This window comes from Mauremys mutica, chromosome 1 (assembly GCF_020497125.1).
Source record: "Mauremys mutica isolate MM-2020 ecotype Southern chromosome 1, ASM2049712v1, whole genome shotgun sequence".
Classification (NCBI taxonomy): Eukaryota; Metazoa; Chordata; order Testudines; family Geoemydidae; genus Mauremys; species Mauremys mutica.
Window position 1 is genome coordinate 322,739,689 of NC_059072.1, and position 17,002 is coordinate 322,756,690.

The 17,002-nt window shown below is 40.2% G+C and overlaps 1 protein-coding gene across 7 annotated transcripts in view; it reads right to left on the minus strand.

The window, feature by feature from the left end:
• Positions 1-15,533, minus strand: part of SGCG (sarcoglycan gamma) — a 149,734-nt gene extending 134,201 nt beyond the window's left edge. For 4 of the 7 annotated variants that reach the window (XM_045017543.1, XM_045017536.1, XM_045017523.1 and 1 more), the window contains exon 1: positions 15,217-15,533. In XM_045017543.1, coding sequence (XP_044873478.1) covers positions 15,217-15,278 — 62 coding nt within the window. In that variant the 5' untranslated portion in view covers positions 15,279-15,533. The remainder of the gene's footprint in view (positions 1-15,216) is intronic. The other 3 variants (XM_045017489.1, XM_045017481.1, XM_045017551.1) reach the window with 1 other exon arrangement.
• Positions 15,534-17,002: the final 1,469 nt, after the last annotated feature.

Here is a 17,002-nt window from a genome sequence, read left to right on the forward strand (position 1 = left end):
TTTTCTCTAAATTTTCATTAAAAAACAACATACAGAACAAAAAGAACATATTGGAGATTATTGCACATACATAGTACTTAGTGGATGAAATTTCATTCAAATTTCTCATGGAATGTTAATAAATGTTCTGAATAAAAGTGACAAACTGAGGTACAGACCCTGTAAAACAGAAAAAGATGACACAACCTCAGCTAAGGCTAACTGCAAGACCATAATACATTACATGTATTTTGTCTCAAAGTAATGCTATTCTTCTCACTGAAATCACTTTCCTTGTATTTTCCACTTTTCACCTTTCATTTTCTGAGACCAATCATGCAATACTTCATGACTTTCACACTAAGGAAATTGGAATTAATCTTGGAGAATTACCATTATTACAAAATTTACAATGGTGATCTGGAACTTAATTTTTATTTTTGGATAACCACCACACTACAAGTATCACCTAATAAAAGTGTTTAGCAAACAAAATGTAACTCTAACACATTCATATAATTAACAGTAATACAAACTAATAAGTAATATCAAATTCTTGGACAATAAAATTAAGGGAATACTTATTATGTATTTTTAATATTGAGTATGACTCAAAATATTTTAATATTAAAAAGTGACTGACACTTTCAGCGATCAGAAAAGTATTATATTTGTCTTTCAGTGTGAATGCCATGGAAAGGAATAGAGAATCCATGGGAAGTAGGATTGAGCCTGGAGTGTTTAATTTGAGGGTGGTAGCACGTTGTTATTGTTTGTTGGAATTTTTTGTTTTGTTTTAGTAAAGACGATCTCATGGAGGTAAATTTAGACCAACTGCAGCTGGTGTGTACACTATTTGGAACAGGATAAGAGAAGCCAACTGTTCATAGAAACATGTTTCAAGATGTAGGTTTTCCTCAGATTCTGGTTTTGAATCTCCTGTACAGCACTTATGAATCCTTTGATTCAAAAGACAGAAACATGAAGAGATTTCAGAATGCATTTAAGCAGATAGCTATTTAAATAAATACCAATGAAAAATCAGAATTAGTTTAAAATCAATGACTCTTGAAAGAGTCTATTATGAGACTAAAGTGTCTACAGACTACTTTCTTTTTTTCAAAGGTGAATGCACTAATGTTTCCTGGATTTCATTATGACTGTATTACATACACGCACGCGCGCACACACACTTACTTTACAAACTGAATTGTTTTCCCAGTTAAAAAATGACCTTATGAAAAGCCATTTTCATTTCACTTTTAGGTGCAGTTTACACACATCATGTTTACTTCCCGACTGCTTCAAGTAATTTAAAAAAACATGCAAAACAAAGTGGCACAAACACAAAACATTCCATCTGTAGCATGTGTCTTTTACTAAAGTTATAGTTGCTTAGGCCAAGGCTAAATATAGCAGACAAATAAATTCTCTTCCCCTTAAACTCCTGTTTACAAAATTCCAATTCAATATTACACATGGGAGTTCTCTCAGCATACAAAAATACAGTAAGTTGTGTCTATGTAGAGACAAAATTTCTCCCCAAATTCCTTTGTCTGTTACTTTTCCCTAGCTCCTGACATTTGAAAGGGGCTGGCATGTTCAGCCTCTGACCTGGTACTCTTGTTTAGTTGTAATACTTGTACTCCTGCTAGTGTTACACTCCAAGGAACTGATTTTAATTTATACTAACACACCCTTGTAAAGGGTTTTAGGGTAACTGAAAACCCAGCCCTAAAACACAAGGTGTAGAATGAGAATTTAAATATGCTTACTGACATTGTTTTGAATATGATGCCAAAGTGTTGTGTGTGTATATAAAGCACTGAAGTAATAAAAAAGAAGAGTGATGATTATGCCATCTTTGTGGATGAATTATAGAATAAGTATTCAGTTGCAGTTTGAATGATTTTTTTTTAAAACAATCTTGGCTGCTTTTGACATCTCTTAATGATAGAGATTATATGCTAACATTATATATTTAAATTTCTAGCTATGTGGAGTTGTTTAGATGTTTTATAGATATTCATTTAAAAAATTATTATGGTTTGAATATGATACTGGATTTTTGTTTATCATGAAACATTATTAGTAGTAAATCTTACACAGGTAGAAGTTTTCAAAATTTTACTATTAGATTACTTAGACTGAGGTATAAGTGTCACAGCATAACTTCATCGTTTTATTTTTTCTCAACATTGTTAGGGAAGAAAATATATTGATTAAATATTAGGACAACAGAGTATTTATTTTTTTAAGAAAATTTTGTCAGGCTAAATCTTCAAACAGGAGAGCTTGAACTATTTAAATGGAGATTATTAAACACCTCAGCCTTGGGCCATCATGTTGAGCCTTGGGCCTTCACTGTGGCGCTAACACCCTCCCAAGGGTACAACACAATTCCAGTGGTAGTCAATCACCTGATGAAGATGGCACATTTTATATTCTGTCATGACCTTCCCACTGCCCAGGAAACAGCCCATCTGTTCCAACACAATGTGGGCAACCATTGAAGGTGAAAGACAAGTGTTGTATCCAACCAGGAGTCCCAGTTCGTTTCCCACTTTTAGCAGGAATTTCTCTGCCTCCTGGGCAGCAAACCTTGAAGTTGAGGGCCTATCACCCTGGTACTAATGGTCAGGCAAAGAGAGTAAATGAGGTACTGGAACAATACCTACTCTGCTTTCTAAACTACCACCAGGATGATTAACTAGCACTCATTTTCCCATGTAGAATTTACATTCAACAACTCCATACACACCGCAAACTCAGCAGATCACTTTCTTAGCAAATTATGGATTCCACCCTCGGTATTACTCCAAAATCCCACTAGATTTGCCAATGCTCTCCATTGCTGACCTCACTGCCAGGGGCGGCTCTAGCCATTTCGCCGCCCCAAGCACGGCGGCGGGAGGTCCACCGGAGCCGCCTGCCGCCCTCCCGGGACCGGCAGAGCGCCCTCTGCGGCATGCCGCCCCAAGCACGCGCTTGGCGTGCTGGGGTCTGGAGCCACCCCTGCTCACTGCACGTATCCACCAAGTACAAGTGAATCTCGGAGTTAGAACACCAGAGTTATGTACTAACCAGTCAACCACACACCACATTTGGAACCAGAAGTACACAATCAGGCAGCTGCAGAGACCAAAAAAGAAAGAAAAAGCAAATACAGTACAGTACTGTGTTAAATGTAAACTACTAAAAAAATAAAGGGAAAGCAGAATTTTTCTTCTGCATAATAAAGTTTCAAAGCTGTATTAAGTCAATGTTCAGTTGTAAACTTTTGAAAGAACAATCAATGTTTTGTTCAGGGTTACAAACATTTCATAGTTACGAACAACCTCCATTCCTGAGATGTTCGTAACTCTGTGGTTCTACTGTAATTCAAAGACTCAGGTACCAGTTAGAAGAGGCTCAGACAGCATACAAGCACCATGCCGACCAACAGAGTCAGCCAATTCCCAACCTCAAGGTAGGGGATAAGTTTTGGTGTCCAACCAAAACCTGCGATCCACCTGTCCATCTGTGAAGCTGGACCACAAGTACTTGGGGCCATTAGTGATCACAGAACAACTTAAGCCAGTGGCCTTTTGATTGCAGCTACCAGAATCGCTTAAAGTCCATCCCATGTTTCTCACATCCCTCCTGAAACCTTTAATCAAGAATCTCTTCCCACACAACACTAATCCTCCCTGTCCAACCAATACTATGCAGGGCCAAGAGGAATAAGTAGTCCAGCAGGTTCTGGACTTTTGCTGAGTCCAGGGAAGACTCCAATATCTGACTGACTGGGAGGGATATGGCCTAGAGAAGTGTTCATGGGAACATGTCCATGGCTTGCACCTCCTACACACTTTCCACTAGGCCTATCCCAAGAAACCCAGCTCAAGGTCTTCTGGAAGGTGAGCCCAAAAGTAGAGGAGTGCTGCCAGGGACCAGACTAGCTAGGACCAGGTGCTGACCTGCTCCCTGCTAACTTCATGGCTAGGCAACCGATGAGCCCAGATGCACGGCTTTGGGGCTGACAGAATGACCACAGCCCCTGATTGGCTGCTGGTTTAGCATCCCTGTTTATAAACCTGGGCACCAGAGCAGATCTGCAACTGCTCAATGCATATCATACCTGCAGCCTCGCTTGCCCTTGTTCCAGCCCTGCTGCAATCTGCTTCCAGTCCCAGCTCCTGCTCGAGCCCCTACTCTCCTATGGCTTCAGACTTCTGGCTTTGATTCCCAGCTCTGCCTCTCACTTATGACTGTGGTTGATCCTCCAGTTCTGACATTCAGCTTCTGTATTTCTGATATGATCCCTGGTTCTCCCTCTGCCTCTGGCTTACGACTCCAGTGTATACTCCAGTTCTGATATTCAGCTTCTGTTCCTCCAGTAATGACCCTCAGCTCATCTGTTGGACTCTGCTCACCCTGCACCCAGCTCTAACTGGTAGGTCAAACTCACTTCCACCATTAGGCCTGACTGCCAACAGCCCAATCAGCGACACACAAAGACTTTGTAAATTGTACGGATAGATTCTCAAATTGTCATAACATGTTTAAGAAATTTTCCTAGGATCTTCAAGAAAAAAAACTTTAACAAGATCCAGCCCAGTGGTCAAGCCCTACCATAAAGTAATTTTTTTTTTTAATGCCAGGATCTGGACTTCATATCCAGACTTTTAAGCCTTGTCTATACTACAAATGCTTTGCCAGCATAGCTATACTGGGAGAGCCCTTAGTGTAGATGCAGCTAATGTTGGCAGAAGATTTTCTCTCAGCAGAGTAACACCACCTTCATGAACAACATCAGCAATGCTGAGAGCAATGATGCACCCACCTTGGGGTTTTTGCTGGCATAGCTATGTCAGCTGGGGGTGGGTTTTTTCACACCTGGACCAACACAGCTACATCAATAAAACTTTGACCTTAGTACTGAAGACATAATATAGCTTGTGTTTGAGAAGGCTTGCCTCACTTTACTGTGTGGAGAATGCATGTTGCCAATGTACACACCTCTGAAATGGAACCTGCAACCTGAACTACACAGAAGGTGGATATACATCTCTAAAGACACTTGACAAATTCAGGGACATATGGCCTGATAGTGGTAGATTAATACAAAATAAGTGTTTGATGTAGCCAGTGACTGTTGCTTTTGTAGTTTTGCGTTAGTGGCAAACCTTTAAATATACTTCTGAAATTCATGTGATACTCCTGGGGGAATTCTGCACCAAAAAAATCAAAATTCTGTGCACATTTTAAAATTCTGCATATTTTATTTGTCAAAATAACTGTCTGTCAAGTGATTAAAAATCATGATTAATCATACAATTAAAAAAATTAATCACGATTAATCATGCTGTTAAACATGTTAAACACTGTTGTAGCATGTAAATATCTTGCAACGCAGTGCCATGAGAACGCCTGTTCTCACTTTCAGGTGACATTGTAAACAAGAAGCGGGCAGCACTATTTCTTGCAAATGTAAACAAACTTGTTCAGCCAATAGCTCAGACAAACAAGAAGTAGGACTGAATGGACTTGTAGGCTCTAAAGTTTTACTTTGTTTTATTTTTGAATGCAGGTTTTTTTTGGTACACAGTTCTATATTTGTAAGTTCAACTTTCATTATAAAGAGATTGCACTACAATACTTGTATAAGGTGAATTGAAAAAAACTATTTCTTTTGTTTTGTACAGTGCAAATATTTGTAATAAAAAAATATAAAGTGAGCACTGTACACTTTGTATTCTGTATTGTAATTGAAATCAATATATTTTAAAATGTAGAAAACATCCAAAATATTTAAATAAATGGTGTTCTATTATTAACAGTGTGATTAATCGCGATTCATTTTTTTTAAATCGCTTGACAGCCCTACTCCTTAGTATTTTCATTAAGATCTTCCTGTTTTCCTTTTTCTTCTAAAAATACTGAAAACTTAGCATGCCACCAACATTCTTTGTGGACTTTTCAAAAGTAGCAGCAGCTGCATGGTGACACAAGGAAGCTTGGTTCCTCTCAAATTTGTCTCAAGTCTTTTTCCAAATAAAGAATCCAGACTCTGTGAGAGCTTCATCTGTGTACTTAGTCAAAAGTAGCTTGTGCCCAAAAGCTGTACAACAGTAGAAACAAAGTACACTGTCACTAGCTTCAGAATAATGGAGCCACTGAAAAATCAAACCTAGATGAGCAGAAAGAATGGCTCTCTTGTCATGGTTACGCATAGCAAAAGATTTAAGTTATGGTTGATGAGGTATCTCAGAAATACTAATGGGATCAGCCAACTGACATTAGATTCCTGTTGCAGGTTATGGCCAAGACAGCTCAGTAGTACAACCAGCAGAAGCTGTTCCACTTGCTGTTGGAATTGTAGTTTCCTCCTTTTTAAGCACCCACGTTTAAAGGTATTTCATTTTAGCACCCTGAAAATATAAACTTTGTTTCTGTAATTCACTCAGTCTCTCCTCACATAGTAAGAGTGGTGTATGGCTGCAGAACTAAAAACACACACAGTACTCTTTGGCAAACAAATATTTAGTTAACCTTAGTTTTAAATAGTCACTACAATCTTTGTAGAACTATTATGTGGCAGAATGAAGAAAGGGAACAGCTTACATCTGATCCATTGATTTCCCTGGAAAACAATTGTTTGTATATTCTGCTTATATAACAGGGGTGGTCAAACCGTGGCTCGCGAGCCACATGCAGCTCTTTTACAGTTAAAGTGTGGCTCACGGAACGCCCCCCCTTTCCACACCTACCAGACTGGGGGGTAGGAGGGTGAAGGGAGAGCTCGAGATCTCTGCCTTGCAGCAGGGTGGTGGAGTAGGGCCTTCTGCCCAGTGGGGAGGGGGAATCTTGGGGCTTCAGCCACACAGGGCATGCTTCCTGGGGCTCGGGGCTTCAACAGGCACGGGGCTGAAGCCACAAGCCCCTGAAGGTGCCTCCCACAGGGCTGCAGCCCCAAACCCTGGCAGGTGTGCCCTGGCTCTTGAACTTCTGAAGATTCTTAGATGCAGCTCAAAGGGTCAGTAAGTTTGGCCACCCCTGTTATATAATCTCCTGGGTTCCTTGCTCCCCCAGACTCTGACAAGAAAAATACTACAAGTAAGATGGCAGCTGGAGGCCCTTTGACTGCCCCCTGCCCAGGCATGATGGGACTGAGCTTAGAGGCTATATAGAAGACAGCCAGAGAACCACGGCTCCATGATATCTGCCCTACCCCTTCCCTTTATGAAAAGAACAAATAGAAGAAATGAGGAGGGAGTAAGGGAAAGGAAAGAAGACTAGAGCCTATCCAAGTCTAGCAGTCAGCTGCAGAGTGAAAGCTAGCTGGACCTATCCCAGGTCTTCCTAGAGAGAGAGACAGAGTAAGAGCATGAGCATCTTGAGATCCTCTGTGAGAGACAAAGGGAAACAGCCAACCAGAAGTACAGACAGATGAGACTCACAGAGGAACTGAGAATTCTCCCTCAAAAGACAAGACCCTGCTTGCTGAGCCATTTCCCAGACAGGGAACAAAGGAGACAGTGCCTACTGCAGAAGAGACCTTCAACCTGGCCCAGGCTACAAGAGTCAGTTGATACCCCAGGAGAAAGAGCAGGACTTCAATCAGCTGAGACAATCCTGTGCTGAAGAAAATAAACTGAATAATCAGGGGGCTGCCTCCGCTACAAAAAATAGTGTGAACATGATATTCAATAGCTTTTTTAATTTTTTAACACAAGCCCTTACCCTCCAAATACATTTGTCTATGCCCCTAGGAAATGAAATTGTTTTAAGGACTTAGAGGAGGAAGCAGATGAAGTTCTCAGAAAAGGATGGAAGATCAAGAAAAACCCATTTGATGGGAAAACAAAGTAGAGGAAATCACTAGTGGAGCAAAATTGAAACGGGGAAAAAAAATACTGCAGCCAACACTATGCTAAAAGTACACATGAGCACCCTCTGGTGGACTGCAAAGAAAAATGAAGCCAAATTCAGCACAGCATTATCAAGAAAAATTATTGGGAGGGGAAGTTTGCAAAGCCTGCTCCCTCTGAATTCTATAGCAACTCACATACTGTTTGAAATAGACTAGAGGAGGAGGGAAGAAGCAGCAGGAGCAGCCTCTGAAGAAGACAACTTTAAAAGCTGTGGGATAGAGGCAGCAGGGACAGAGGACAGCAAGGGAGGGAACTCCCTCAGTAGCACTAGACAGAATCTGTCCCTGGAAGAAGATATTAGCCAGAGGGATGAAATCTCTGTGGGAAAGGATAATAAAGGGTCTGAAACGAGAATAAGTGGATCCTGCACAATTGGTGATGGAACCACTGTGGTTTCTTAGGTTTGTTTTTTGTATCACTGGCAAGTTGCACAACTCACAGAATCTTCAGAAAAGCGTGTCAGGCTATTTTTTCTTCACCTGTTCCTTTCAATCTTCATCCTTCCTCTCTTGCCCATTTTTGGAGTCATGTTGGTATCATGTCAGAAAAGAGCAAGAGTAAAGAAAAGCCTGGAGTAAGAAGACTCAGAGCTGTGCTCTATTCTTCAAAAAAAAAAGAGCAAAGAATACTGGAGCAGTGGGAGGTGGAATCAGTTGGATTTCACTATTTGCCCTCTTGCTTTTTGGTAGATGATGCTGTAAAACTAGCTGTTCTGTATTTCCAGCAGGATGGGGAAAATATGCTCAATGAGCAGGATATTACCAACTGGGACCAAAATGCCCTAAACTAAAATGTGAACTAATTAAATACTGAAACTAAAGTCCTTTTTGGACTGATGATGATTTGGGATAAGAAAAAGGGATCACTCGAACACAGAATAATTTCCAAAATTTGGATTAACTCATTCCAAATATCATTAGTTATGTATTTGTATTTGATCTTTTGAAACGCAATATTTAAAATAATGGAGCAATGAAAGCATGACCATAAAATACTTTTACCAGTTTCCTTTGCCTATTTGTTTAGCGGTTTTCTTAAACTATCAAGAATGAGCTTGAATTCAGGTCTCTTGGCCTAAAATGTTTTCCAGAGAAGTAGATATCCTCTTGTAGGAGGCATAAGAAATATGGGAGAAACTGCCACTCTTCCTACTAAGAAGGACTTGCTAAAAATGTTCTCTTTACTCCCATCCAAGCTCACCTAATTTTAATTATAACATTACATTTGTAATAATTGATCTTTGTTTGTGGATCACTGATATGTATTTAACAAATGATGATATAGGTGAGGCATATTGATTTCTCTTAAATTATCTTATGTGAGATATGTTGCTAAAATAAAATGTTTTTATTTCACGGAACACATTCATATAGTGTTAAATCCAGTAATCTGTTGCTTCTTGTAGAAAAAGATAGAACTATAGTATTCATTATATACATAATATATCATTAATTCATATGTATCATTATCTTTAAGACATAGACTTTTTGTGTGTGTGAGAAACATAGCTGAGAGAGGGAAAAACAATATAAATAGGAGATAGGAATTGAATAAAGCAGACAGCCTATTAGAGGTTGTTTCATTAATCCTCTATATGACCAAGGGACTGATACTTCTGAAGAAGAGCATCAATATGCTTCTGGTTTTCAATAGACATCTAAGGAGTTAGACATCTAACCAATTTACATATTGGTTAAAATCAGGAAATATATTTATTTTACAGTCTGGATTGAAAGCATAGTTATCACTAAATCTTCAGTGAAGAGCATGTTGATTAATCTTATTGATATGACCAAAAAGAGAATACAATAATGTATGGACTTATTTTCTTTGCAGCAGATAAAGAGGTCATGGTTATGTTAAAAAAGGTCCTTTAATTTCTCATTTTGTAGGGGTTATAGCACATCATTAATATGCAGGGCCAGCCTTAGAGCCGGGCAAACTGGGCCCACTCCCAGGATGCCGTAGCCGGGGGGGGGGGCGCCCCAAGGGTCTCAGGCTTCCGCTCACTGGCTGCAGCGGGACTTCACCTGGCTGCAGAGCGGACTCCTCCTCTCTGGGCCAGCGGGCTTCTCCCCACTCCCCTGGCCCCTCCCTTCCGTCCACTCACACCTCAGCTGGCCAGCTATTAAGTGCTATCTACCATACTTGGAAAACTCCTTATTGTCTTTAACTCTGTTGGCAGTAATTTTCTCCTTGTGCCCCTTTCCTTCTCATTGATTTTTTTTTTTTAACAATTCCTACTTTTCAATTTATATTCATTGCTATCAACTTCCCTTTTTTCCATTAGTTATATATTTCTTTTATTTTTTATATTTTGTAGTTTCTTTCTCTCCCCCCAGACCCCACCCCTACTCCACCTTTCCCCCAAGGTCCCATCCCACCTCTTCCTGCCCAGTTCTGCCCCCTCCCTCGAACATGAAATAGCTGATCCTTGGCAGCCAGTAGGCACTGGGAGGAAGTCACTGGTGGGAGGTGGAGGTTCTGGTAGGGGGGCTGCTGGTGGGTGCTCAGCGCACCCATTTTTTTCCCTTGGGTGCTCCCGCCCCAGAGCAGCCATGGAGTCGGCACATATGCTTCCCCTTTAAGCCAGTAAACTGGGACTGCCTTCTATATTAATTGCGGCTTTTTGGGGGGCATCTAGTAAAATGTTCTTACACAGTTCGCAGTTATCATTTACATTTTTCAGTTTAAATTATCTCTTCCAGCTGATTGACTTTTTTTCAGCTTTGTGAAGCAGACCCTTTTAAAGCCACTATACACACACACTCACTCTCTCTCTCTCTCTAAAAAAATTATTTATTAGTGGATTTATGTAGGAAAAGCTGACTGTAGAATTTTTCAAAGCCTGAGAAAATCTTATGTCTAGGAATCAAGCCAGGGTAACAATAGGTATGATTATCTCAGTGTCATTTTTAAAAAAAACATACCCATTTTTATATAGCATTCTTCAGAGATTTGCAAAATTAATTTTAAATCCTTCATTGGCAGGGTGACTTCAATTTGGAACAAAGACCAGATATTTATTTTAAAAACTTCCCATCTTAGAAAACATGCAGAATACTGGGCTCTTCTTAAGTTGCTATTGCCAAATATTTGTAATTACCTAGTAATTTTGTATAATTTTTTACATTTTCATCATATTGAGGAAGAAGATAAATTTATGTTCGTTTAAAAAAAAACAGAAATGTAATTTTATGGTATATACTTTTTCATGGTAATAAAGTACAGTTATTTTACTTTAACAATGAGTAAACACAAATTCCATATATCATGCTTAGCAAATAAACACAATAAACTGTTGTTCTAGAGTCTGTTGCAAGTCAATATATTTAAAAGTTTTAGAAATATTGTTATAAATGTTGTACAAAGGCAGCATATACATTTAGAACACCAGAACTTTTAATCAATGATGCATAGCCACAGATAAGTAATTCGTCACAGTAGTTTTGTATAATTTTCAGTTTGTGAAAATAAAACTAATTCTTTGTTTTCTTAGACTGACATTTTGTAATTGATTTAAATCCACACAAACATTGGCATTCCAACTGATCAAACCTATCCATGCATCTCTATTACCTTTAAGTGAAAAACTGTAATTAACCCTACAAATTTAACACTCCAGACAAAGCAGAAGGCAATTTAAAGTTTAATATTAATCTCCAATTTAGCAAGAATGACAAATTGATAAAGTACAGTTACATAACATAAGAACATAAAATAAAAGTTAAAACTTATGTCCCCAAAAGAGAATTAAAGGTAAATATGATTTTATATTTTGTGTAAATGTTTGCAGCTCCAAACAACATCAAAAATTATAATCTACAGATATAACAGTTAATACAGCAGCTCAGTGAAAATAGTGCATTATTTGAGGAGTAGAATCTAAATTGCTTATTTTGTACGTAGGTATGTAGTCAAACATAAGAACAGATGAGCTAATTCTTGTATTCTTATAAAGTTGATGACTTTCGTGATATTCCTGGATAATGTCAATTTTTATATGGAAAACAGATTATGTAGGATGCATGATACAGGATATGGGGCATGACTAAACACAAGTTGCAAGGTATACTACTCAGAAGTATTATGAAACAGCATTCAGCAAGATATCCAACTGGTCATTGCAAAGCATTCTTACAACCAGCAGTTTTGAGGATAAATATCTTTTCTGCTTTGTAGAACAACTTATATTTTTTTAAAAACAACAATTTGTTTATAACAAAATCTAACACAGGGTAAAAATACATACTATCACTGCCTCTGGCTTTAAGCATTACAACCGAAGGTCTAATTTTCAAACTTGGGTGCCCCAAATTAGGCATAAGATCCATATTTAGGCTCCTTTATCATCCATGGATCAAATCCCAATCCCACTGAAATCACAGGGAGCTCTGCAATTGACTTTAATAGAATCAGGATTGATCTCGAGTGCTTATTTAAGTGTCCAATTCTTTATATATTCACACATGAAACTTCGCTTAAGAAAATGTTTCCATTTACATCAATTGAAAGGTAGCAATAAAGTTACTCACATCTTCTTTGTTTGCTGGACTGAGCACTCAAATCAGCATTTAGGCATCTAAATTTGAAAACTGCAATCACGATCTTAAATCACCACTCCTCATATCACTACATCCTCTTATCTTTTATTGCTTAGTTAGAGCCTCACAGACATTTTATTTTACAAGCTTTGCAATATAGTTTTACAGAAATGAATATCTTAAAGACAGTCTTATTACCTGTATGGATGGCTCCATCTTTAATGCACTAGTACTTCCTCCATGAAACCCACGATTTATTTATCATCTTTTTAAGAGCACCACCAAGTCTCTAATCATTTCCCCCCCCCTTAAAGTAGTAAGAACTGTGAAAGTACAACATATTTTACAATGGAAACATTGTATGCTTAATGCTTTATCTATTTACTATGTTCCACCAGTTGCATGAAAACTTAGAAACTTGTCAATTGGAATTTTTTTTTTAAAAACAGAGTTGGAAACAGTTCCTGGTTCTATATTTACCCATACCTCAACCATATATATTTTTTAAAATTCTCTCCTTCTCTCTTCTGATGCTATGGGAAAGATCCACATAAAGGGAAATTGACTAAAATGAAAATTGAATATACACAAAGTGCTGTCAAAAACCACACAGGATCACTTACTCTGATAGGTATGAATAACTGCTCATTAATGTATAAAGGGTTCCCTGTCTAAAAAAATTGATAAGTATTGTTTTTGCTAATTTCCTTGTTATAATAATCATTGGTGTTACCTGTAACACCAGAAGTGTGACTTTTTTTTTTTTTACTTCAGCAGTGTCCTTTTTTAGAGGGACACTAAATTTGGCTCAAATACATTTTTTTGTTCAAAAAACCCCCAAACCCCTTTTTCAAAAATCTATGATTAACAGAACTTTAATTCATTTTTAAAAAATCACTTTGGTGTTTGCACCAAACATTGCAGCACTGTAATGGAGCTTGAGAATTTGAAAGTGAAACAACCACATTTGCAATCAGTGGAGCAGCTCAAGATGGGTCCCTCTCAATTTAGAAGAAATAGGGCTGGCAGCAGAGTATTCTCTGTGAGAGGACATTCTCTGTATGGAACAGCCATCATCTGTCTGAAACAGCCCCAAGTCTACTGACCTTCAGGACACATTGAGAGGTACATCTATTTATGTGGGCTGCTATGGAGGTGGATTTTGAGGGCAATCTGATTTGTGGTAGACAAGGAGTTTGGTTGCTGACTGGTGGTTAATTTTTGGTTTTGTAATTCATGGCACAAGTACTTAAAGCCTTAGTTAGGAACCCCTTTTTAGTAGTTATTTGTTTAATAAATCTAAATAAACAAACAAACCTACATAAACAAACATAAAACCGATTACTTTATTTTCACCGGCCACCTGAAAGCAATGAAAACAAAATACCACCATGAAAAATAAATGAGATTTAAAATTTCTTCTGTTTTAATCTGAAATGTTACTAGAAACATTGCTTTTTGAAATGTTACTTTGAATATGAAAGTGTTCCTTAAAGGTGTACAGCAAAATAAACATTTCCAAAAAAATACACCACTATTGTGGCATATTAACTATCGTATCATATAGCACAACAAATAATATGATCTCTCATACACATACAGATGAAGGACAATTCTTTAAGGAGAGTCTTTGTTTCCTTTTATTTTTACAGAAATTTAAGTTGATATTCAAGTTATGCAAATATCAATACACAATTAAAATGTATTTACTAAAGATGCTAAAATTAAACATCCGCATAAATAAATTGCCCATATATAAATGCTAGAAAAGTTTAAATATTTCACACACTGAAACAAGTTAAACTAGATGAAATTAACTGCTGACTACAAGATTCTCCTTTCAAAGAACAAAAATCACAGTATCAGCCACTCAAATGTTGCAACTATTTATGTCTTAGCAGAAAATGCTGTATCTCCCACACAGCAAACACTTGTGAATCCCTCTCATTGTGAATTTTTTTCACTGCTTTGCTCTTTTGTGTAGCAGTCATATGAACATGGAACTTTCTGTTTAATCTTACCCTCAGAAACACTATTTACATTACACTCAACCTGAATAGACAGGGTAAATAATAAGCTTCCAGCAAAACCATCACCGCATCTCATGTAACAGCTACATGCTCACTTTATACCCCACTCCCTTGGAGAAACCAGTTCAACTGAACTGATTAGTTCCACTTCTGGGGGGGAAAAAAAACCACAAAGTGTGTAGTATTTATAAAATCCTCAACATATACCATTAATCATTAATCATCCATCACCCCCTCCCCAATTCCCACCCAGAACGAATGCCATTCTCTTTGTCCAAACGATCGGTATAAGAATTACTTTCTTCCCATTGCCCGCGTCCCAGTACTCTGTGCAATGGGTTTTACAGTGCAGCATGGGACAGGGTGGCCATAGGGGATGGGAGTAAGGCAGGGGGCTGCATGAGATGAGGGGGGTGGCTACAGGGGATGAAAGTGAGGCAGGGAGCTGTGTGGGACGGACTAGACTAGCCCCCGTGTATGGGAGTGGGGCGGCGCTGAGAGGGGGGGTGAAGCAGGAGGCTGCATGGAGTGGGGTGAGGTGAGGCAGGAGGCTGCATGGGACCGGGCGGGGGGTGTAGGACAGGGCGAGGCAGGGGCTGTATGGGATGGGGCGAGGCACGGTAGGAGGCTGCATAGGGTGGCCGCATGGAGGGGGGCGAGCCGGCAGGAGGCTGCGTGGTCAGGGGGTGCCCGGCTGGGAGAGGGGCCGGGAGGGGTGCATGGGAGGGCGGGTTGAGGAGGGTTTACCTGCGGCTCCCGCGCGGCTCCGCGGGGGCTGCACGCGGCAGAGTCCCCGTGTGTCTCTTCATGCCTCGGGGGCTGCCAAACCCGCCCGGAGGCACCAACCGTCATCCAGTCTCCTCCCCGCCCTCCTAACTCGGCGGCTGCCCCAGTCGCTGCGCGGACAGCGGCCGCCGCCGCCGCCCCTGGGGGACCGGAGAAAAAGGGATGGACACTCCCAGGCGCCCTCCTTGCCCCGGCCCGCTGCGTCCGTCTTCCGACTCTGGGGCCCCAGCCGCGCGCTGCTGAACAGACTCCTCCACCTGCGCCCCGCTTCGCTCCAACCGCCAACGGCCGCCATCGCCACACGCCGCGCCCGCCTGGCACGTGCCGCGGCGTATCGGCAGGGGAGCTTCTCCCGCCAACGTCGCGTAGGCTGCGCTGCCTGCAGCGGTGGGTTTTTTATGCCGACAAGAGAGCTGGCTCCCAGCAGCACAGAGTGTCTTCACCACCAGGGGCGCTGCAACAGTGTCACTGCAGCGCTGTAAGTGTAGACGTGGCCTTATTCAAAGTTCAGAGTTGGGTATACAGAGACTTAGTCAACCTGCTTGGTGCCAGGGCAAACACGTGCTTAAAAACCGTTTAACCTTTTATTAAAGATAGAGAAAAGAGGAGAAACAGTTAAAGCATCAGAAATACAAAGTATTAGGTGAGGCTTTCATTTTAACAGATCTTGTTCTCTTTCCCTTTAGCTGGAGAGAGTTTTCAAAGGAAAACCCCCTTGTTTGTCCTTTTGGGGGAAAGAGAAGAAGTTAGCTGAGATGGGTTGAAGCTGGCATTGCTACTGTTGTTAAAGTCCAATTCCATTTCATCCCAAGTAGTGTTTGGGATTGAGCTGGAGCAAGTAGGAGTGGTGATGTCATCTGGATCCCTCTTTGTGGCCTGGTCTGGTCAGGGCATCCCTCAGGATTAGGTCAAAGAAGGTCTGGGGTCACAGGAGATGGTGGGGGAGGCAGGTAGGGTGGTGAAGCTTGCTTCAGTATCCTCCATCTGTTCTTTCTCACTGTTCTTCTTCTCTCCATCTGTTCTTTCTGCATGATCATCATTCCCCCCAATGTCTCTTTCTTTAAGGACCCCAAAAGGGATTGATGGGCGGAATAGCCCATCTCATTATTTTGTCCACCAATTAGGACTAATATCTGACACACACATTTTGGTTCATTAATTTCCAGTTCCACATCTTCTGTTTTTACCAAGCATGATTGCAGCATAATCCTCGAATTATATCAACATAGCTTTAGCTCTTTGTTTGAACTAATTTAGTCTGTCTGGTTCTCTAGAATCTGTTTAATAACATTTTTATTGAAAATAACTTGATCTGCTTGCCATGGTAAATGCCTAGGCAGGCAAAAGTTATAGACCTGTTTTCAAAATTATTATCAATTGCTCTTGGAGGGGCAAATAGAAAGGTGATATCTGGGAAAAGATGAAGGACTATGGCAATTTTGAGGTGGTAGTGGGGGAGTAAGAGCTTAATATGAACAAAGGAAAGATCAGGTTTGAGAGATGAATGGAGGCAAGAGTTTTTAAGGGGAAGACAGAATGAAGAAATTTAGAGGAAGGAAACAGGAGGGGGCTAAAAAGGAAGAGAGCATTAGGGTACATCTACACTGAAAAAAGTCCCCGCCCCACCTCGCCTTTTCCCACCCAGCCCCACCTCCTTCCTGCCCCCATTCCCTGTCCCTTCCCCCTAGTGCCTGCCCCTGCCCTGCCTCTTCTCCACCTCCTCCCCTGAGTGTGCCGGGTCCCTGCT